The 23891-nt window shown below is 51.3% G+C and overlaps 1 protein-coding gene across 1 annotated transcript in view; it reads right to left on the minus strand.

Annotated features, from left to right (window-relative positions):
* LOC141145703 (uncharacterized) overlaps positions 1 to 23891 on the minus strand; it is a 353511-nt gene that overhangs the window by 20473 nt on the left and 309147 nt on the right. The window contains exons 2-7 of the mRNA XM_073632578.1: positions 17884 to 17933; positions 15795 to 15901; positions 15468 to 15601; positions 12879 to 13009; positions 10782 to 10922; positions 1128 to 1527 (exon numbers count right to left, since the gene is read on the minus strand). Of these exons, the coding sequence (XP_073488679.1) occupies positions 1128 to 1527; positions 10782 to 10922; positions 12879 to 13009; positions 15468 to 15601; positions 15795 to 15901; positions 17884 to 17907 (937 nt within the window). The 5' untranslated portion in view covers positions 17908 to 17933. The remainder of the gene's footprint in view (positions 1 to 1127; positions 1528 to 10781; positions 10923 to 12878; positions 13010 to 15467; positions 15602 to 15794; positions 15902 to 17883; positions 17934 to 23891) is intronic.

Here is a 23891-nt window from a genome sequence, read left to right on the forward strand (position 1 = left end):
ACAGAGCTGAGGACACTCCCCTCCCCCATTTGACAGAGCCGAGGACACTCCCCTCCCCCATGTGACAGAGCTGAGGACACTCCCCTCCCCCATGTGACAGAGCTGAGGACACTCCCCTCCCCCATGTGAAAAAAGCCGAGGACACTCCCCTCCCCCATGTGACAGAGCTGAGGACACTCCCCTCCCCCATGTGACAGAGCTGAGGACACTCCCCTCCCCCATGTGACAGAGCCGAGGACACTCCCCTCCCCCATGTGACAGAGCCGAGGACACTCCCCTCCCCCATGTGACAGAGCTGAGGACACTCCCCTCCCCCATGTGACAGAGCTGAGGACACTCCCCTCCCCCATGTGACAGAGCCGAGGACACTCCCCTCCCCCATGTGACAGAGCCGAGGACACTCCCCTCCCCCATGTGATAGAGCCGAGGACACTCCCCTCCCCCATGTGACAGAGCCGAGGACACTCCCCTCCCCCATGTGACAGAGCCGAGGACACTCCCCTCCCCCATGTGACAGAGCCGAGGACACTCCCCTCCCCCATGTGACAGAGCCGAGGACACTCCCCTCCCCCATGTGACAGAGCCGAGGACACTCCCCTCCCCCATGTGACAGTGCTGAGGACACTCCCCTCCCCCATGTGACAGAGCTGAGGACACTCCCCTCCCCCATGTGACAGAGCTGAGGACACTCCCCTCCCCCATGTGACAGAGCTGAGGACACTCCCCTCCCCCAGGATGTAAACACAAGCTGGTTATCGGCTTTTCTCTCCTCACACTGACCGGCTGTTATCAGCCCCAACAGTGCCGCTAATCAGTGTCTTTTCATCAGTGTCACCTCTCAGTGCCCACCAGTGCTGCCTATAATTGCCACTCCTCAGTGCCACCAATCAGTGCCCAGTGCCATCTACCAGTGCAGCCCAATCAGTGCCTCCTTATCAGTGCTGCCCATCACCACCTCTCAGTGCCCATGAGTGCCATCAGTGCAGCCTATCATTGCCATTTCTCAGTGCAGCCTATCAGAGCCCATCAGAGGTGGATGGTGGGGAAGAAGGGCAGGAAGGGGGGTAAAAGTGCCAGAAAGGCGGGCTCTATAGAACAATACAGATTTCATTCATGCCGTCACTCACCCCAGCTGTGCGTCGTGGGCTCCTCCCTCATCTGGACGTTATGGGACACGGATTGGGCGGGCGAGGACAGGATGGGTGCCAGGTCCTCTCTGTGCCGCATCAGATCATCCAGGCTGTAGTCCATATCCACAGGTTCCTGAGGGGGTGCGGATGGCGGCTCCGGGGGGGCGGTCCTGGGCTCCTCCCTGGGGCGGACACACAGGGTGGCATTGGGCGTCAGTCCCAGTTCCTGCAGGCTGCGCGGCAGGTCCTCTTCGGTGAAGTGCCGGGTGGGGAATGTCTGTAATAATCTGCAGGGAGAGAGAGACGGCTGCAGAGCGTTGAGGTGATCGCAGACGCAGCGCAGAGAGGAGTCGGCAGGAAACCCCAACCGCAGCGACTGACCCGAGGGGAGCCGGACCTGGAAGACAGAGAAAGACCACAATAAGAGACCGGGGGAGGGGGGGCTACAGCCCCCTACAGGGGACATTCCAGGGTGAGGGGTGGTATTATAACTGTACAGATACTCGGATCACATCTACCAATCACTGCACAGGAAAGGAGCACCAACCAATCACATTCTACCATTCTCTTCATTCCGGGGTGGGTGGTATGGATTGGGGGGAGGGGGAGAACCTCCACATTTTTGTATTGTCTGCAATGTTTTTTTTTTCTCATTCACCTGTCAGTGATGAAGACCGCTGACAGCTGATGTCTCATCCGCTTCCTGGCCCGCTCCTTAACAACCAGCTATTCACTGAGCCCTGATTGGGCAAAGACTTGCTACTGACCAGCAGTCAGGTGCATTGCTTCAGCCAATCAGGGCTTAGATTGCTTGTGGGGCACTTGGCGGGTGAACATCCCACCAAGCGCCTCGCAAATTCAGGTCGGTGAGCACCCAAATGGGCCCAGTTTGGGGCCCGAACCATTGGCCCATCTCTACTAATAGTATTTTTGCACTGGCTGTAGGAACATGGAGTCATTCACTTCCAGGTTATACTGCCACCTACAGGAGGATTACCTCTACTATGCCCAGCCTTTGTCTCTGAGAACCTGGGCCTTCCACAGCCATGGCCAGCTACAGTGAAGCGGGATGGTAAGTTGGTCCATCAGACAGAACACCCAGACAATCTGGTAGAGCTTCACAGGTCCTACAATCACTTGGGCCAGTCCGGAGATTTGAGGGTGACCAAAACACCCTCCATCTCCAGCTTGTAAAGCATACGGGGGATGGGAAGACATTGGTCAAGGTGTACAAATTCCACAGAGCCATTGGAGTATTTACTGCTTCCTGCAGAAGATCCTGGTACCTGGAGTGAAACCTGCCCAGTGTGTTGTTGAACCAGGAGGTCCACATCTAAATCTTCCCTACCGGTGACAGGTCCTGGAGCACCTCTGAGTGTAGGGATCACTCCCACAGGTCCAGAGAGTGCCGAAGTAAACAGCAGACAAGGCTAGAGAAGCTGAAGTTCTGCCCAGGCCAGGGCCTGTTCCATCTCTCTTTGCATAAAGAATATTCTGTTTTTTTCTCTGACTATTGATGAAATCCACAGCTGTGGTGTTGTATGACGGAATCCAGATCAGATGGTCCTTTAGCTGGATAGTGCAGGGATGGGCAAATGGCCTGAAGCTCCAGAATGTTGACCAGAAGACACGGTTCCTCTGATGTCAAAGTCCCTGCCCCCAACATGGTGCCTGGAACTCCTACCTATTCCAGCAGGCTGGCATCCATCCAAAGGGTTCCTTCTATAAAGGGTCAGATTGCACCCAATATTATTGACCCTCCAATCACCCGGCCCTTCTTTCACAACATGAAAGGTTTCTTTCCCTGTCGTAAATGCAATGTTTGACTACATAATGCAGGTGGCAACAGGAGAACCGAAACTTTTGTTTCCACAGCCACAGGGAAGGAGTATTCAGTTAAGCATTTCCTCACACGTCAAACAAGATTTGTTGTCTATCTGATCACGTGCCCTTGCGGGAAACAATACGTGGGCCGGACCATATGGACCTTTTCCGTGAGGGTAAATGAGCATATAACTAATATAAAGAAGGGTCACACTAACCACAGTGTCCCTAAGCATTATCGCTTGTGCCACAACCAAAACCCATTAGGGACTAGGTTCCAGGTTATAGAGAAGTTTGTCCCGCACTGGAGGGGCGAATCACTTAAGAGGGGTGTGTCAAAATTAGAGACCTTCTGGATACACCAGCTTAAATGTTATTTGCCACATGGCCTCAATATTGATTGGGACATAAATGCATTTATTAACCAATCTTAGACTCTTATAAATACCTCCTCTGTTTCTGCCCCCCCCCCCCCCGGTGTTTTACTAAGGAGAACGATTATCGATTCTGTTCAGTATTATTCTGCCCACCTAGTGGTTTAAAGTTTTTAATTTTTTTTAGTAGTATATCATCTTCTAACTTTTTGACGTAGTAAGGGACGGTAGCTTTTAATGGGTCAGATACAGGGTTAATGTGTATCCATGATTGTTCTGTTATTTACAGTTTCACCATATTATTATAGTTCCTTTACACTGTTTGCGTCATGTGAAGACTACATATATTTTTTTTTAGACAAGAAATATATATTTTCTTAGGCAATGACCTTTAATATTGTTACCACCATTTTAGCTGGATAACTTGGTCTTTCTATATTTACTCCCATCTGTAATTCCTAATTTTTATTTTTTCGGTTCCTGTTTTTTTTGGCCCAATTTTAGTGCTTGAACCGCATTCGCGTTTCAAGATCTTGATGTTTTCTTCCGTTCTAGGCCGGTGATATTAGAGTGCTTCCGGCTGACGTCATGCGCAGACGTACGAAGGGCTGAATGCGCCGACGTTCACCATCGTCATCTCTGACGTGGCCAGCTCCGCCCTTGGAGTCATCTCTGACGTGGCCAGCTCCGTCCTTGGAGTCATCTCTGACGTGGCCAGCTCCGTCCTTGGAGTCATCTCTGACGTGGCCAGCTCCGTCCTTGGAGTCATCTCTGACGTGGCCAGCTCCGTCCTTGGAGTCATCTCTGACGTGGCCAGCTCCGTCCTTGGAGTCATCTCTGACGTGGCCAGCTCCGTCCTTGGAGTCATCTCTGACGTGGCCAGCTCCGTCCTTGGAGTCATCTCTGACGTGGCCAGCTCCGCCCCTGGAGTCATCTCTGACGTGGCCAGCTCCGCCCTTGGAGCCAACACGTGATATCGTGGCGCTGCCCAGACGCCGACATTGATTGGCGGTACGTCCGCATGCTGACGATGTTTGTTTAAACGGGCGACGGCGAGCACCTAGGTGGAGTCTTATGGCGGCAACCTATAGGTTAGCCAGACCGAGGTCTGGTTGTCTTGGTTCTAATTGGATCAGCCTACACACCCATTGACTCCATCTTTTGACAAACCCGGAAGTTGCGCTTCACATGGCGCGAACAGCTGTTTAAGGTTTGTTATCATTATATTATATTTTATATATATATATATATATATATATATATATATATATAAAATTATATAATATAGGCATAGCAGTGGCGAACAGGCATATACCCCAGTTGAAGTCCATGCGGACGAAACGCGTCGGGTTTCGATATGCCTGTTATGCCACGACTTATGTAAGCACTTTTTAAATACTTGTCTTTATCTGGCCCTTCACTGTCTTAAGGAGCCAGATTGTTTTTTATACAAATTTTTATTAAAAATCCTTTTTGAAGCAGTATCACGCTATGTGGAGGAATTTTTTCCATTTTCTATTCTGAGGGCTATATTGCTTTTGTGCAGGCCTGGAGATTTGATTGTACCAGCTACCACACAATCCTCTGCCGTGGAGATCCTAATATAGGACGATCCTGAATAGGAGACCGGTGAGTGGTGCGTCCACCTTGGGATCAAGTCCGGACGTGGAATCAGACCCGCTCTCCCCTGAACAACCATTTGGGTCCTCCTTCTACAAGCCTGTCTGACTCTCAGCCGTATGGCTAGTGAGTCCACCTGTTCCGGTAAGGGTGTCTAACCTGTTTATACATGCTCTAGGCATTAGAGTAGCGCATCAATCCAGAGTGCGTCCTAGCCATGGATGATTGATATACTCCACGGAAGACCCCATAAGTCAAGCTTACACTGACCCCCAATGCATGTTCTGTGAACATTTTACGAACTTTATATATGTTTGTGTTTTGATTGCAGCATATTTGTTGATTTTCACATTATATATTTGAATGCACAGCCTATTTAAAGCATACCTTTCAGATTTTCTTTGCACTATATAATTTTCGCTGCACTTAGTTTTTTGGGAATAGTTTCCATATACACATATATTCCTCTATAGCCTTCAGACTTGTTAAAAGATTTCTTTGGGCACTATTGTAGTTTGTTTGATATGTACAGACACATTTGTGTCTTATTTCTCTCCTAGTTCTTTAGTATAGATATGTTTTTTCATTAAATACTTTATTGTGCATTTTGACTATGTGAGTACATGGATTGAAAACTGGCTACAAGGACGAGTTCAGAGGGTGGTGATAAATGGGGAGTACTCAGAATGGTCAGGGGTGGGTAGTGGGGTCCCCCAGGGTTCTGTGCTGGGACCAATCCTATTTAATTTGTTCATAAACGATCTGGAGGATGGGATAAACAGTTCAATCTCTGTATTTGTGGACGATACTAAGCTACGCAGGGCAATAACTTCTCCGCAGGATGTGGAAATCTTGCAAAAAGACCTGAACAAATTAATGGGGGAGGGGTGACCACATGGCAAATGAGATTCAATGTAGAAAAATGTAAAATAATGCATTTGGGCGGTAAAAATCTGAATGCAATCTATAGACTGGGGGCAGAACCTCTGGGGGGATCTAGGATGGAAAAGGACCTGGGGGTCCTAGTAGATGATAGGCTCAGCAATGACATGCAATGCCAAGCTGCTGCTAACAAAGCAAACAGAATATTGGCATTAAAAAGGGATCAACTCCAGAGATAAAACGATAATTCTCCCGCTCTACAAGACTCTGGTCCGGCCGCACCTGGAGTATGCTGTCCAGTTCTGGGCACCAGTCCTCAGGAGGGATGTACTGGAAATGGAGCGACTACAAAGAAGGGCAACAAAGCTAATAAAGGGTCTGGAGGATCTTAGTTATGAGGAAAGGTTGTGAGCTCTGAACTTATTCTCTCTGGAGAAGAGACGCTTGAGAGGGGATATGATTTCATTATATAAATACCGGACTGGTGACCCCACAATATATAAATACCGGACTGCTGACCCCACAATATACAAATACCGGACTGGTGACCCCACAATATACAAATACCGGACTGGTGACCCCACAATATATAAATACCGGACTGGTGACCCCACATTATACAAATACCGGACTGGTGACCCCACAATATACAAATACCGGACTGGTGACCCCACAATATACAAATACCGGACTGGTGACCCCACAATAGGGAGGAAACTTTTTCGCAGAAGAGAGTTTAATAAGACTCGTGGCCACTCATTACAATTAGAAGAAAAGAGGTTTAACCTTAAACTACGTAGAGGGTTCTTTACTGTAAGAGCGGTAAGGATGTGGAATTCCCTTCCACAGGCGGTGGTCTCAGCGGGGAGCATTGATAGCTTCAAGAAACTATTAGATAATCACCTGAATGACCGCAATATACAGGGATATATAATGTAATACTGACACATAATCACACACATAGGTTGGACTTGATGGACTTGTGTCTTTTTTCAACCTCACCTACTATGTAACTATGTAACTCCCAGAGGACCATTCTGGTTTGTCTTGCCCAATAATAAAGATCATGTCTTTTTAGCGCCACATTTTGATATATATCCATCCAAAGACAGGAGGAATATGGAATGACAAGTCCTCTTTAAGGAGACCCCACATCTCTCCTCTACCCTTGAAAGCATGAGATCAAAACAAAACATCAATCTCTGCTTTCAAGAAAAAAAAAAAATGGCTGTGGAATTTCTACCAGGGAGTGACCTTATGACGTCGCTCTACATCTGCCTGAGCCGGACGTGACTTCAAGACATCTACCCTACATCTGCCAGAGCCGAACGTGACGTCATCCCTACATCTGCCAGAGCCGAACGTGACGTCATCCCTACATCTGCCAGAGCCGAACGTGACGTCATCCCTACATCTGCATCACTCTACATCTGCCAGAGCCGGAAGTGACCTCATGACGTCGCTCTACATCTGCCAGAGCCAGAAGTGACCTCATGACGTCGCTCTACATCTGCCAGAGCCGGAAGTGACCTCCTGACGTCGCTCTACATCTGCCAGAGCCGGAAGTGACCTCATGACGTCGCTCTACATCTGCCAGAGCCGGAAGTGACCTCATGACGTCGCTCTACATCTGCCAGAGCCGGAAGTGACCTCATGACGTCGCTCTACATCTGCCAGAGCCGGAAGTGACCTCCTGACGTCGCTCTACATCTGCCAGAGCCGGAAGTGACCTCATGACGTCGCTCTACATCTGCCAGAGCCGGAAGTGACCTCATGACGTCGCTCTACATCTGCCAGAGCCGGAAGTGACCTCATGACGTCGCTCTACATCTGCCAGAGCCGGAAGTGACCTCATGACGTCGCTCTACATCTGCCAGAGCCGGAAGTGACCTCATGACATCGCGCTACATCTACCAGAGCCGGAAGTGACCTCATGACGTCGCTCTACATCTGCCAGAGCCAGAAGTGACCTCATGACGTCGCTCTACATCTGCCAGAGCCGGAAGTGACCTCATGACGTCGCTCTACATCTGCCAGAGCCGGAAGTGACCTCCTGACGTCGCTCTACATCTACCAGAGCCGAACGTGACGTCATGACGTCGCTCTACATCTGCCAGAGCCGGAAGTGACCTCATGACGTCGCTCTACATCTGCCAGAGCCGGAAGTGACCTCATCACGTCGCTCTACATCTGCCAGAGCCGGAAGTGACCTCATGACGTCGCGCTACATCTACCAGAGCCGGAAGTGACCTCATGACGTCGCTCTACATCTGCCAGAGCCAGAAGTGACCTCATGACGTCGCTCTACATCTGCCAGAGCCGGAAGTGACCTCATGACGTCGCTCTACATCTGCCAGAGCCAGAAGTGACCTCATGATGTCGCTCTACATCTGCCAGAGCCGAACGTGACGTCACTCTACATCTGCATCGCTCTACATCTGCCAGAGCCGGAAGTGACCTCATGACGTCGCTCTACATCTGCCGGAGCCGGAAGTGACCTCCTGACGTCGCTCTACATCTGCCAGAGCCGGAAGTGACCTCCTGACGTCGCTCTACATCTACCAGAGCCGAAAGTGACGTCATGACGTCGCTCTACATCTGCCAGAGCCGGAAGTGACCTCATGACGTCGCTCTACATCTGCCAGAGCCGGAAGTGACCTCATGACGTCGCTCTACATCTGCCAGAGCCAGAAGTGACCTCATGACGTCGCTCTACATCTACCAGAGCCGAAAGTGACGTCACTCTACATCTGCATCGCTCTACATCTGCCAGAGCCGGAAGTGACCTCATGACGTCGCTCTACATCTGCCAGAGCCAGAAGTGACCTCATGATGTCGCTCTACATCTGCCAAAGCCGAACGTGACGTCACTCTACATCTGCATCGCTCTACATCTGCCAGAGCCGGAAGTGACCTCATGACGTCGCTCTACATCTGCCGGAGCCGTAAGTGACCTCCTGACGTCGCTCTACATCTGCCAGAGCCGGAAGTGACCTCATGACGTCGCTCTACATCTGCCAGAGCCGGAAGTGACGTCATGACGTCGCTCTACATCTGCCAGAGCCGGAAGTGACCTCATGACGTCGCTCTACATCTGCCAGAGCCGGAAGTGACCTCATGACGTCGCTCTACATCTGCCAGAGCCGGAAGTGACCTCATGACGTCGCGCTACATCTACCAGAGCCAGAAGTGACCTCATGACGTCGCTCTACATCTGCCAGAGCCAGAAGTGACCTCATGACGTCGCTCTACATCTGCCAGAGCCGGAAGTGACCTCATGACGTCGCTCTACATCTGCCAGAGCCGGAAGTGACCTCCTGACGTCGCTCTACATCTGCCAGAGCCGGAAGTGACCTCCTGACGTCGCTCTACATCTGCCAGAGCCGGAAGTGACCTCCTGACGTCGCTCTACATCTGCCAGAGCCGGAAGTGACCTCCTGACGTCGCTCTACATCTGCCAGAGCCGGAAGTGACCTCCTGACGTCGCTCTACATCTGCCAGAGCCGAACGTGACGTCACTCTACATCTGCATCGCTCTACATCTGCCAGAGCCGGAAGTGACCTCATGACGTCGCTCTACATCTGCCGGAGCCGGAAGTGACCTCCTGACGTCGCTCTACATCTGCCAGAGCCGGAAGTGACCTCCTGACGTCGCTCTACATCTGCCAGAGCTGGAAGTGACCTCATGACGTCGCTCTACATCTGCCAGAGCCGGAAGTGACCTCATGACGTCGCTCTACATCTGCCAGAGCCGGAATTGACATTGTGACATCGCTTCTGGCCTTCCAGGGTCATAGAGCTGGCCCAGCTCTATGGTAATCTGGCGGCGCCGCCAGATCGGTAATCCGGGTTCCCGATCCAACGTGAGAACCAAGAAAGGCACCAGAGGACGGCGGGGAGGGAGGACGTCCCCTCCCGCTGCCTGTAAAAGCAATTTAGCAGCACGCCTCTAGAATGGCTTTTACATTTCAGGGAATCGCCAGCTGAAAGCAAAGATATCTGGATGATGCCTGTAGCTCCCACCATCATCCAGATATCTCCACTTTAACCCAAGGACCTCATCTGACCTCCTACAGGCGGGAAGTGGCAAATCATAGAACGTGAATGTTCTTCTGAAGAATAAATATTCTGGGGGCACCCGAAACAGCGGTATCCAAACATAAGGCAGCGGAGAGGCAGTAAAGCCATCTAAGCTCAGGCAAGGCCCCAAGTGCTATGGAAACCCAACCACTGGCCAGGGGTAACCCAAGTCGGGCAGCAGGAAGGGATCAAAGATCAAGGTTCTCCACGGCTCTTTGCAGGCAGAAGTCACAGCAGGGAGATACTTCCTCCACATTGAATGGCAGGGAAGAGATTGTGGAGCAGACAGATGACACTCCACCCAGGACTTAGTTTCTTGGCTAACCAGCAGAAAGTGGAGCTTTTAGGGCCCCAGTGATCCAAACATGAGGTAGCTCAGCCTGATAGGCCCATACACTGAGCGAGTCTCCAGAGACAGAGCAAATGCTGAGGGCATAACAAAAGTCTTTGGATCCTGGAAACTCTTCATGACTTGTTACCAGGACAGAGTCTGGATAGCTCCTTAGGTGGAACCTCCATGCACAAAGGTCACCTCCAAGCTATGAGCACAACGTCCGGGCCAATCACAGAGACCATCTCTAGAGAACGTCTTGACTGAAGAAAGGTGAGTAAAGACGCTTCCCAGAAGACCAAAAAAAAAAATAATGAGGCATGCTGGGAATAAGAGGGCTTCATCCTAGGCTGGCCTACCGCCAGAGTCCAATCCCCTTGTAGGGGACAGTATAACCGGGGGGTGAATGACTTCCCGTGTCCCTCGATGGATGGGAAGTGACGCCTTTGGTTACCTTTGGAGGTTCATTGTAAAGAGTTTGCTTTCTATGGGACATTTTTAGTACAAATATAAAAAAAGGAGATCTTCGGCCGCACTCACCATCAGGGCGCAGTGGTTGTGAGAGGTCACATGACTGGGGCTGCTCTGCCCCTCATTGGATGCTGGATTGGAGACATTCAGGTCCTTGTTGTGCCGCCTCTGACGATCCTCGGCAATACGTCGCAGGACCTCATCCCGCTCCTAGGAGGAGAGAAGAGCATCAACTAACCAGAGGAGAAGGTGAACACAGCATAGGAACCGGCCGAGAACTACAACCTACTTACATGCCATGGCCAATCCGCTGAATCCATACAGAGAGCGCCCTCTGGTGACCGGTATACTGTACAGACCTGTCATATGATCAGTAGAGAGCGCCCTCTGGTGACCGGTATACTGTACAGACCTGTCACATGACCAGTATACTGTACAGACCTGTCACATGACCAGTACAGAGAGCCCCCTCTGGTGACCGGTATACTGTACAGACCTGTCACATGACCAGTACAGAGAGCGCCCTCTGGTGACCAGTATAGAGAGCGCCCTCTGGTGACCGGTATACTGTACAGACCTGTCACATGACCAGTACAGAGAGCCCCCTCTGGTGACCAGTATAGAGAGCGCCCTCTGGTGACCAGTATACTGTACAGACCTGTCACATGACCAGTACAGAGAGCCCCCTCTGGTGACCGGTATACTGTACAGACCTGTCACATGACCAGTACAGAGAGCGCCCTCTGGTGACCAGTATAGAGAGCGCCCTCTGGTGACCGGTATACTGTACAGACCCGTCACATGATCAGTACAGAGAGTGCCCTCCAGTGACCGGTATAGAGAGAGCGCCCTCCAGTGACCGGTATACTGTACCGTCACATGATCAGTACAGAGAGCGCCCTCTGCTGACCGGTAAAGAGAGCGCCCTCTGGTGACCGGTATAGAGAGCGCCCTCTGGTGACCGGTATAGAGAGCGCCCTCTGGTGACCGGTATACTGTACCGTCACATGACCAGTACAGAGAGCGCCCTCTGGTGACCGGTATAGAGAGCGCCCTCTGGTGACCGGTATACTGTACAGACCTGTCACATGACCAGTACAGAGAGCGCCCTCTGGTGACCGGTATAGAGAGCGCCCTCCGGTGACCAGTATACTGTACAGACCTGTCACATGACCAGTACAGAGAGCGCCCTCTGCTGACCGGTATAGAGAGCGCTCTCTGGTGACCAGTATACTGTACAGACCTGTCATATGATCAGTACAGAGAGCGCCCTCCGGTGACCGGTATACTGTACAGACCTGTCACATGACCAGTACAGAGAGCGCCCTCCGGTGACCGGTATAGAGAGCGCCCTCCGGTGACCGGTATAGAGAGCGCCCTCTGGTGACCGGTATACTGTACAGATCTGTCACATGATCAGTACAGAGAGCACCCTCCGGTGACCGGTATAGAGAGCGCCCTCTGGTGACCGGTATACTGTACAGATCTGTCACATGATCAGTACAGAGAGCACCCTCCGGTGACCGGTATAGAGAGCACCCTCTGGTGATCGGTATACTGTACAGACCTGTCATATGATCAGTACAGAGAGCGCCCTCTGGTGACCGGTATACTGTACAGACCTGTCATATGATCAGTATAGAGAGCGCCCTCCGGTGACCGGTATACTGTACAGACCTGTCATATGATCAGTACAGAGAGCGCCCTCTGGTGACCGGTATAGTGTACAGACCTGTCATATGATCAGTATAGAGAGCGCCCTCTGGTGACCGGTATACTGTACAGACCTGTCACATGATCAGTACAGAGAGCGCCCTCCGGTGACCGGTATACTGTACAGACCTGTCACATGATCAGTACAGAGAGCGCCCTCCGGTGACCGGTATAGAGAGCGCTCTCTGGTGACCGGTATACTGTACAGACCTGTCATATGATCAGTACAGAGAGCGCCCTCCGGTGACCGGTATAGAGAGCGCTCTCTGGTGACCAGTATACTGTACAGACCTGTCATATGATCAGTACAGAGAGCGCCCTCTGGTGACCGGTATAGTGTACAGCACTCTCCGCGCTGTATGTAAAAAATATGCAGTTCTTAAGCACTATCCCTTTTAATAACCTGCTAACCCCCCTCATGCCCCCCCCCCCCCCACCGCACAGCAGTCTCACCTTTTTCTTTGTCCTTCTCTCCTCTTGGACCTCATGAGCCAGGCTGGCATTTTGCCGCTCCTCATACTCCTTCCTCTCCTGCAGGCGACGGGTGCTGGTCAGGGGGTGGCGCTCTGGAGAGGGTGGGGAGGCTGCAGGAAGAAGAGTGGATAAAGACTACAAGATTACAATTATACTTCAGAGACAGGGACCCCATTGTCACCCCTAACCCTGTACTGGGTGACACATTGTGCGGTGACCCCCTCCTTTGACCTGGGGACAGAGAGTGACTTCTCCTCTGACCTGGGGACAGCGGGTGACACAGTGTGGGATGACCCCTCTGACCTGGGCACAGTGCGGGGTGACCTCTCCTCTGACCTATGGACAGTGGGCGACACGGTGCGGGGTGACCCCCTCCTCTGACCTGGGGACAGCGCGGGGTGACCCCCCTCCTCTGACCTGGGGACAGCGCGGGGTGACCCCCCTCCTCTGACCTGGGGACAGCGCGGGGTGACCTCTCCTCTGACCTATGGACAGTGGGCGACACGGTGCGGGGTGACCCCCTCCTCTGACCTGGGGACAGCGTGGGGTGACCCCCCTCCTCTGACCTGGGGACAGTGCGGGGTGACCCCCCCTCCTCTGACCTGGGGACAGTGCGGGGTGACCCCCCCTCCTCTGACCTGGGGACAGTGCGGGGTGACCCCCCTCCTCTGACCTGGGGACAGCGCGGGGTGACCCCCCCTCCTCTGACCTGGGGACAGTGTGGGGTGACCCCCCTCCTCTGACCTGGGGACAGTGCGGGGTGACCCCCCCTCCTCTGACCTGGGGACAGTGCGGGGTGACCCCCCCTCCTCTGACCTGGGGACAGTGCGGGGTGACCCCCCCTCCTCTGACCTGGGGACAGCGCGGGGTGACCCCCCCTCCTCTGACCTGGGGACAGTGTGGGGTGACCCCCCTCCTCTGACCTGGGGACAGTGTGGGGTGACCCCCCTCCTCTGACCTGGGGACAGTGCGGGGTGACCCCCCTCCTCTGACCTGGGGACAGCGCGGGGTGACCCCCCCTCCTCTGACCTGGGGACAGCGCGGGGTGACCCCCCTCCTCTGACCTGGGGACAGTGTGGGGTGACCCCCCTCCTCTGACCTGGGGACAGCGTGGGGTGACCCCCCTCCTCTGACCTGGGGACAGTGTGGGGTGACCCCCCCTCCTCTGACCTGGGGACAGCGCGGGGTGACCCCCCTCCTCTGACCTGGGGACAGTGTGGGGTGACCCCCCCTCCTCTGACCTGGGGACAGTGCGGGGTGACCCCCCTCCTCTGACCTGGGGACAGTGTGGGGTGACCCCCCTCCTCTGACCTGGGGACAGCGCGGGGTGACCCCCCTCCTCTGACCTGGGGACAGCGCGGGGTGACCCCCCCTCCTCTGACCTGGGGACAGCGCGGGGTGACCCCCCTCCTCTGACCTGGGGACAGTGTGGGGTGACCCCCCCTCCTCTGACCTGGGGACAGCGCGGGGTGACCCCCCTCCTCTGACCTGGGGACAGCGCGGGGTGACCCCCCCTCCTCTGACCTGGGGACAGCGGGTGACAGTGCGGGGTGACCCCCCTCCTCTGACCTGGGGACAGTGCGGGGTGACCCCCCCTCCTCTGACCTGGGGACAGCGCGGGGTGACCCCCCTCCTCTGACCTGGGGACAGTGTGGGGTGACCCCCCTCCTCTGACCTGGGGACAGCGCGGGGTGACCCCCCCTCCTCTGACCTGGGGACAGCGTGGGGTGACCCCCCCTCCTCTGACCTGGGGACAGCGGGTGACAGTGCGGGGTGACCCCCCTCCTCTGACCTGGGGACAGTGTGGGGTGACCCCCCCTCCTCTGACCTGGGGACAGTGCGGGGTGACCCCCCTCCTCTGACCTGGGGACAGTGTGGGGTGACCCCCCTCCTCTGACCTGGGGACAGCGCGGGGTGACCCCCCTCCTCTGACCTGGGGACAGCGCGGGGTGACCCCCCCTCCTCTGACCTGGGGACAGCGCGGGGTGACCCCCCTCCTCTGACCTGGGGACAGTGTGGGGTGACCCCCCCTCCTCTGACCTGGGGACAGCGCGGGGTGACCCCCCTCCTCTGACCTGGGGACAGCGCGGGGTGACCCCCCCTCCTCTGACCTGGGGACAGCGGGTGACAGTGCGGGGTGACCCCCCTCCTCTGACCTGGGGACAGTGCGGGGTGACCCCCCCTCCTCTGACCTGGGGACAGCGCGGGGTGACCCCCCTCCTCTGACCTGGGGACAGTGTGGGGTGACCCCCCTCCTCTGACCTGGGGACAGCGCGGGGTGACCCCCCCTCCTCTGACCTGGGGACAGCGTGGGGTGACCCCCCCTCCTCTGACCTGGGGACAGCGGGTGACAGTGCGGGGTGACCCCCCTCCTCTGACCTGGGGACAGTGCGGGGTGACCCCCCCTCCTCTGACCTGGGGACAGCGCGGGGTGACCCCCCTCCTCTGACCTGGGGACAGCGCGGGGTGACCCCCCCTCCTCTGACCTGGGGACAGCGGGTGACAGTGCGGGGTGACCCCCCCTCCTCTGACCTGGGGACAGCGTGGGGTGACCCCCCCTTCTCTGACCTGGGGACAGCGGGTGAGACATGGCGGCACCTCCTGCATCTTGTGGGGGGTTGAAGGCGGACACGGCAGCCGATGCGAAGTCTTCTCCTGGTTGGGTGCGGAGTGTTCCCCGGTGGTGACCTCCCTGCAGGATCCTGACACACACAAGACACAATTCTGGGTCACAGCACAACAATGACGGTAAACACCATATGCTGTACAGAGATATCCCATACCTCAGCCAATCAGAAAGTATATACAGCATGAGACAGTGAACAGCCAATCAGAAGCTCTATATATGAAGGTGAACAGCCAATCACAGTATAGATGCATCTGCCATGTACTGACCAGTCCGCTGCGTCCTGCACCCTGAAACATCCGGCTCTGACCGCGGCCTGAACCTGCGACTCATTGAAGCCCATCTCATACAATGCATGGAAGAGATCACCAATCGTCTGCAAGAAAGAGAGTCATGTGACTGTACAGTGTCATCTTACTGCCTACGTACCTATCAGTCTACCTACCCACCCCAGATACATGGAAAGTCACTTCCCTGGGGAACCACCATGGAGATCCCGAAACCATCCATGCCAAAGGTGAGCAAAGTCTGACTGTTCATTTTATTTGGAAACCAGCCAAAGCCTGAGTAGAAAAGCCTGTCCCCTGCCAGGAGCGGGGCCCCTGCTTTCTGGGTTCCTGCTGGTGCCACAGCCAATCAGGTGACATCTGAACCCTTCCACTGACATGAGTATATATCAGACGGGGTGTGATCACATTCAGGTATGGGAGAAGGAATTTAGATGTCCTGGGACCACCTGACCCTCCAGAGAGCCGAGACCTCCATGGTGGTTGTCTGTAGGAAGATGATCTCCTCTGGATGGTAAGAACCGAGAAGATCTCAGCTCTGATCACCCCCAAGAATCACCGCCAAGAATCACTCCCAGGACCACCGCCAAGAATCACCCCCAAGATCACTCCCAGGACCACCGCCAAGAATCACAACCAACAATCACTCCCAAGATCACTCCCAGGACCACCGCCAAGAATCACAACCAGGACCACCGCCAAGAATCACCCCCAAGATCACTCCCAGGACCACCGCCAAGAATCACAACCAGGACCACCGCCAAGATCACTCCCAGGACCACCGCCAAGAATCACAACCAACAATCACCCCCAAGATAACTCCCAGGACCACCGCCAAGAATCACAACCAAGAATCACTCCCAAGATCACTCCCAGGACCACCGCCAAGAATCACAACCAACAATCACCCCCAAGATATCTCCCAGGACCACCGCCAAGAATCACAACCAAGAATCACTCCCAAGATCACTCCCAGGACCACCGCCAAGAATCACAACCAGGACCACCGCCAAGAATCACAACCAAGAATCACCCCCAAGATCACTCCCAGGACCACCGCCAAGAATCACAACCAAGAATCACTCCCAGGACCACCGCCAAGAATCACAACCAGGACCACCGCCAAGAATCACAACCAAGAATCACCCCCAAGATCACTCCCAGGATCACCGCCAAGAATCACAACCAAGAATCACTCCCAGGACCACCGCCAAGAATCACCCCCCAAGATCACTCCCAGGACCACCGCCAAGAATCACCCCCAAGACCACAACCAAGAATCACCCACAAGATCACTCCCAGGACCACCGCCAAGAATCACAACCAAGAATCACTCCCAGGACCACCGCCAAGAATCACCCCCCAAGATCACTCCCAGGACCACCGCCAAGAATCACCCCCAAGACCACAACCAAGAATCACCCCCAAGATCACTCCCAGGACCACCGCCAAGAATCACAACCAAGAATCACTCCCAGGACCACCGCCAAGAATCACCCCCCAAGATCACTCCCAGGACCACCGCCAAGAATCACTCCCAGGACCACCGCCAAGAATCACCCCCAAGATCACCGCCAAGAATCACTCCCAGGACCACCGCCAAGAATCACCCCCAAGAATCACTCCCAGGACCACCGCCAAGAATCACAACCAAGAATCACAACCAAGATCACTCCCAGGACCACCGCCAAGAATCACAACCAAGAATCACCCCCAGGATCACTCCCAAGACCACTGCCAAGAATCACCTCAAGGATAAGTCACAGGGTCACACCCCAAATCACCCACAGGTTCACTCCCAAAATCACCCACAGAATCCCTTCACTGTACTCTGCTATCAGCCAGTACAGGGGGTGCCAAACACTCACCATACAACCCCCCCCCCTCCCCAATCACATGACATCACATCAGAGGTCCCCCCCAATCACATGGAGGTGACAAGAAACACTGAGTAGGGAGACAGACTTGGCAATTGATTGTCAGCCTCCTTATCATACCAATAAAGATTAGTGAAAAAAAAAAAAAGACCATTTCCTGGAATCAGAGAAATAAATGTATCCAAGAGTCTCACCCCTCGTCCTGCAGATACCTCCATCCTCAACCAATGAGAGGAGCCACCGACTGAAAGAAAAAAAAAACAATCATCAGGAACACCCACACCACCCCTCCCCCTTCACATAATACACTGGGGTCCCCCTTCTCTCTATAGACAAACAAAATATTTTGGGGGGGCATACCCTAAAAGATGCATTAGAGCTGCTGCAGCCATAAGACCAACAGAACAAAATATTACAGAGCACATATAGAAAAAAGACATTTACCTCCTATAGGGCTCATTTAAAACACCTGAACATTATCAAAATAATATGGGGATTTGGTCCCTCCAGATTTCTATACGGTGCTAAGCCCACTTACTGTGATAAAGTGCCCCATGATTAGCGGGACCTACACTATCCATAGACTGGGGGGTCCTCCTTCTCTGAACCATGAGAGACATACACTCCTCTGTATGGGAGATATACACTCCTCTATATGGGAGATATACACTCCTCTATATGGGAGATATACACTCCTCTATATGGGAGATATACACTCCTCTATACACTCCTCTGTATGGGAGATATACACTCCTCTATACACTGCTCTATATGGGAGATATACACTCCTCTATATGGGAGATATACACTCCTCTATACACTGCTCTATATGGGAGATATACACTCCTCTGTATGGGAGATATACACTCCTCTATACACTGCTCTATATGGGAGATATACACTCCTCTATATGGGAGATATACACTCCTCTATACACTCCTCTAGATGGGAGATATACACTGCTCTATATGGGAGATATACACTCCTCTATATGGGAGATATACACTCCTCTATATGGGAGATATACACTCCTCTATATGGGAGATATACACTCCTCTATATGGGAGATATACACTCCTCTATATGGGAGATATACACTCCTCTATACACTCCTCTGTATGGGAGATATACACTCCTCTGTATGGGAGATATACACTCCTCTATATGGGAGATATACACTCCTCTATACACTCCTCTGTATGGGAGATATACACTCCTCTGTATGGGAGATATACACTCCTCTATATGGGAGATATACACTCCTCTATACACTCCTCTATATGGGAGATATACACTCCTCTATACACTCCTCTATATGGGAGATATACACTCCTCTATACACTCCTCTGTATGGGAGATATACACTCCTCTGTATGGGAGATATACACTCCTCTGTATGGGAGATATACACTCCTCTATACACTCCTCTATATGGGAGATATACACTCCTCTATATGGGAGATATACACTCCTCTATATGGGAGATATACACTCCTCTATATGGGAGATATACACTCCTCTATATGGGAGATATACACTCCTCTATATGGGAGATATACACTCCTCTATATGGGAGATATACACTCCTCTATATGGGAGATATACACTCCTCTGTATGGGAGATATACACTCCTCTATATGGGAGATATACACTCCTCTATATGGGAGATATACACTCCTCTATACACTCCTCTGTATGGGAGATATACACTCCTCTATACACTGCTCTATATGGGAGATATACACTCCTCTATACACTCCTCTATATGGGAGATATACACTCCTCTATACACTGCTCTATATGGGAGATATACACTCCTCTATATGGGAGATATACACTCCTCTATACACTCCTCTGTATGGGAGATATACACTCCTCTGTATGGGAGATATACACTCCTCTGATACAACTCCTCTATATGGGAGATATACACTCCTCTATATGGGAGATATACACTCCTCTATACACTCCTCTATATGGGAGATATACACTCCTCTATATGGGAGATATACACTCCTCTATATGGGAGATATACACTCTTGACTATATGGGAGATATACACTCCTCTATATGGGAGATATACACTCCTCTATATGGGAGATATACACTCCTCTATATGGAGATATACACTCCTCTGTATGGGAGATATACACTCCTCTGTATGGGAGATTATACACTCCTCTATATGGGAGATATACACTCCTCTATACACTCCTCTGTATGGGAGATATACACTCCTCTGTATGGGAGATATACACTCCTCTATATGGGAGATATACACTCCTCTATACACTCCTCTATATGGGAGATATACACTCCTCTATACACTCCTCTATATGGGAGATATACACTCCTCTATACACTCCTCTGTATGGGAGATATACACTCCTCTGTATGGGAGATATACACTCCTCTATACACTCCTCTATATGGGAGATATACACTCCTCTATATGGGAGATATACACTCCTCTATATGGGAGATATACACTCCTCTATATGGGAGATATACACTCCTCTATATGGGAGATATACACTCCTCTATATGGGAGATATACACTCCTCTATATGGGAGATATACACTCCTCTATATGGGAGATATACACTCCTCTATATGGGAGATATACACTCCTCTATATGGGAGATATACACTCCTCTATATGGGAGATATACACTCCTCTATATGGGAGATATACACTCCTCTATATGGGAGTTATACACTCCTCTATACACTCCTCTGTATGGGAGATATACACTCCTCTGTATGGGAGATATACACTCCTCTATATGGGAGATATACACTCCTCTATACACTCCTCTGTATGGGAGATATACACTCCTCTGTATGGGAGATATACACTCCTCTATATGGGAGATATACACTCCTCTATACACTCCTCTATATGGGAGATATACACTCCTCTATACACTCCTCTATATGGGAGATATACACTCCTCTATACACTCCTCTGTATGGGAGATATACACTCCTCTGTATGGGAGATATACACTCCTCTATACACTCCTCTGTATGGGAGATATACACTCCTCTATATGGGAGATATACACTCTCTATACACTCCTCTATATGGGAGATATACACTCCTCTATATGGGAGATATACACTCCTCTATATGGAGATATACACTCCTCTATATGGGAGATATACACTCCTCTATACACTCCTCTGTATGGGAGATATACACTCCTCTGTATGGGAGATATACACTCCTCTGTATGGGAGATATACACTCCTCTGTATGGGAGATATACACTCCTCTGTATGGGAGATATACACTCCTCTATATGGGAGATATACACTCCTCTATATGGGAGATATACACTCCTCTATATGGGAGATATACACTCCTCTGTATGGGAGATATACACTCCTCTATATGGGAGATATACACTCCTCTATACACTCCTCTGTATGGGAGATATACATTCCTCTATACACTCCTCTGTATGGGAGATATACACTCCTCTGTATGGGAGATATACACTCCTCTATATGGGAGATATACACTCCTCTATATGGGAGATATACACTCCTCTATATGGGAGATATACACTCCCTCTATATGGGAGATATACACTCCTCTATACACTCCTCTATATGGGAGATATACACTCCTCTATACACTCCTCTATATGGGAGATATACACTCCTCTATACACTCCTCTGTATGGGAGATATACACTCCTCTATATGGGAGATATACACTCCTCTATACACTCCTCTATATGGGAGATATACACTCCTCTATACACTCCTCTATATGGGAGATATACACTCCTCTATATGGGAGATATACACTCCTCTATACACTCCTCTATATGGGAGATATACACTCCTCTATACACTCCTCTATATGGGAGATATACACTCCTCTATATGGGAGATATACACTCCTCTATACACTCCTCTATATGGGAGATATACACTCCTCTGTATGGGAGATATACACTCCTCTATACACTCCTCTGTATGGGAGATATACACTCCTCTATACACTCCTCTATATGGGAGATATACACTCCTCTATATGGGAGATATACACTCCTCTATATGGGAGATATACACTCCTCTATACACTCCTCTATATGGGAGATATACACTCCTCTATATGGGAGATATACACTCCTCTATATGGGAGATATACACTCCTCTATATGGGAGATATACACTCCTCTATATGGGAGATATACACTCCTCTATATGGGAGATATACACTCCTCTATACACTCCTCTGTATGGGAGATATACACTCCTCTATATGGGAGATATACACTCCTCTATATGGGAGATATACACTCCTCTATACACTCCTCTGTATGGGAGATATACACTCCTCTATATGGGAGATATACACTCCTCCATACACTCCTCTATACGGGAGAACTGAGGTCTCCACCCATCACACAGGAGGACACTAATAAGAGGCACTAATGAGGGAATGTTCTGGTGTTTTTAATAAGCCTTGCTGGAGGTAAATGTCTTTTTTCTATATGTGCGCTGTAATATTTTGTTCTGTTGGTCTTATGGCTTCACCATCTTTAATGCATCTTTTAGGGTGAGCCCCCAAATATCTTGTTTGTATATTGTATGGATTCTCACCAAATCCTTTTGGGTGAAGAGCACCCCCTCCCCCTCATTAAGTGCCTCTCATTAGTGTCCACTTTGTGTGATGGGTGGAGACCTCTAAGTTCTCCCATATAGAGGAGTGTATAGAGGAGTGTATAGAGGAGTGTATAGAGGAGTGTATAGAGGAGTGTATAGAGGAGTGTATAGAGGAGTGTACAGAGGAGTGTATAGAGGAGTGTATAGCGGAGTATATAGAGGAGTGTATAGAGGAGTGTATAGAGGAGTGTATAGCGGAGTGTATAGAGGAGTGTATAGAGGAGTGTATAGAGGAGTGTATAGCGGAGTATATAGAGGAGTATATAGAGGAGTATATAGCGGAGTATATAGCGGAGTATATAGAGGAGTGTATAGAGGAGTGTATAGCGGAGTGTATAGAGGAGTGTATAGAGGAGTATATAGAGGAGTATATAGAGGAGTGTATAGCGGAGTGTATAGAGGAGTGTATAGCGGAGTATATAGAGGAGTATATAGAGGAGTATATAGCGGAGTATATAGAGGAGTGTATAGAGGAGTGTATAGCGGAGTATATAGAGGAGTATATAGCGGAGTATATAGCGGAGTATATAGAGGAGTGTATAGAAGAGTGTATAGCGGAGTGTATAGAGGAATGTATAGCGGAGTATATAGAGGAGTATATAGAGGAGTATATAGAGGAGTATATAGCGGAGTGTATAGAGGAGTGTATAGAGGAGTGTATAGAGGAGTGTATAGCGGAGTATATAGAGGAGTATATAGAGGAGTATATAGCGGAGTGTATAGAGGAGTGTATAGAGGAGTGTATAGAGGAGTGTATATCTCTCATGGTTCAGAGAAGGAGGATCTCCCATTCTATGGATAGTGTAGAACCCACTAATAATGGGGCACTTTGTTGCAGTAAGTGGGCTTAGCACCGTATAGAAATCTGGAGGGACCAAATCCCCATATTATTTTTATGTTTTTTTTAAATGTCTTGGTGTTTTAAATAGCCTTCTGGAGGAAGAGAATATCTTTTTATATATGTGCTCTGTAATATTTGTGTCCTCCTCTCTATAGAATACTCTGGGGTCCCCCCTCCTCCTCCTCCTCTCTATAAAACACTCTGGGTCCCCCCCTCCTCCTCTCTATAGAACACTCTGGGGTCCCCCCTCCTCCTCCTCTCTATAGAACACTCTGGGGTCCCTCCTCCTCCTCTCTATAGAACACTCTGGGGTCCCCCCTCCTCCTCTCTCTATAGAACACTCTGGGGTCCCCCTCCTCCTCCTCCTCTCTATAGAACACTCTGGGGTCCCCCCTCCTCCTCCTCCTCTCTATAGAACACTCTGGGGTCCCCCCTCCTCCTCCTCCTCTCTATAGAACACTCTGGGGTCCCTCCTCCTCCTCCTCTCTATAGAACACTCTGGGGTCCCTCCTCCTCCTCCTCTCTATAGAACACTCTGGGGTCCCTCCTCCTCCTCCTCTCTATAGAACACTCTGGGGTCCCTCCTCCTCCTCCTCTCTATAGAACACTCTGGGGTCCCCCCCTCCTCCTCCTCCTCTCTATAGAACACTCTGGGGTCCCTCCTCCTCCTCTCTATA

Source organism: Aquarana catesbeiana, linkage group LG05, assembly GCF_042186555.1.
Source record: "Aquarana catesbeiana isolate 2022-GZ linkage group LG05, ASM4218655v1, whole genome shotgun sequence".
Classification (NCBI taxonomy): domain Eukaryota; kingdom Metazoa; phylum Chordata; class Amphibia; order Anura; family Ranidae; genus Aquarana; species Aquarana catesbeiana.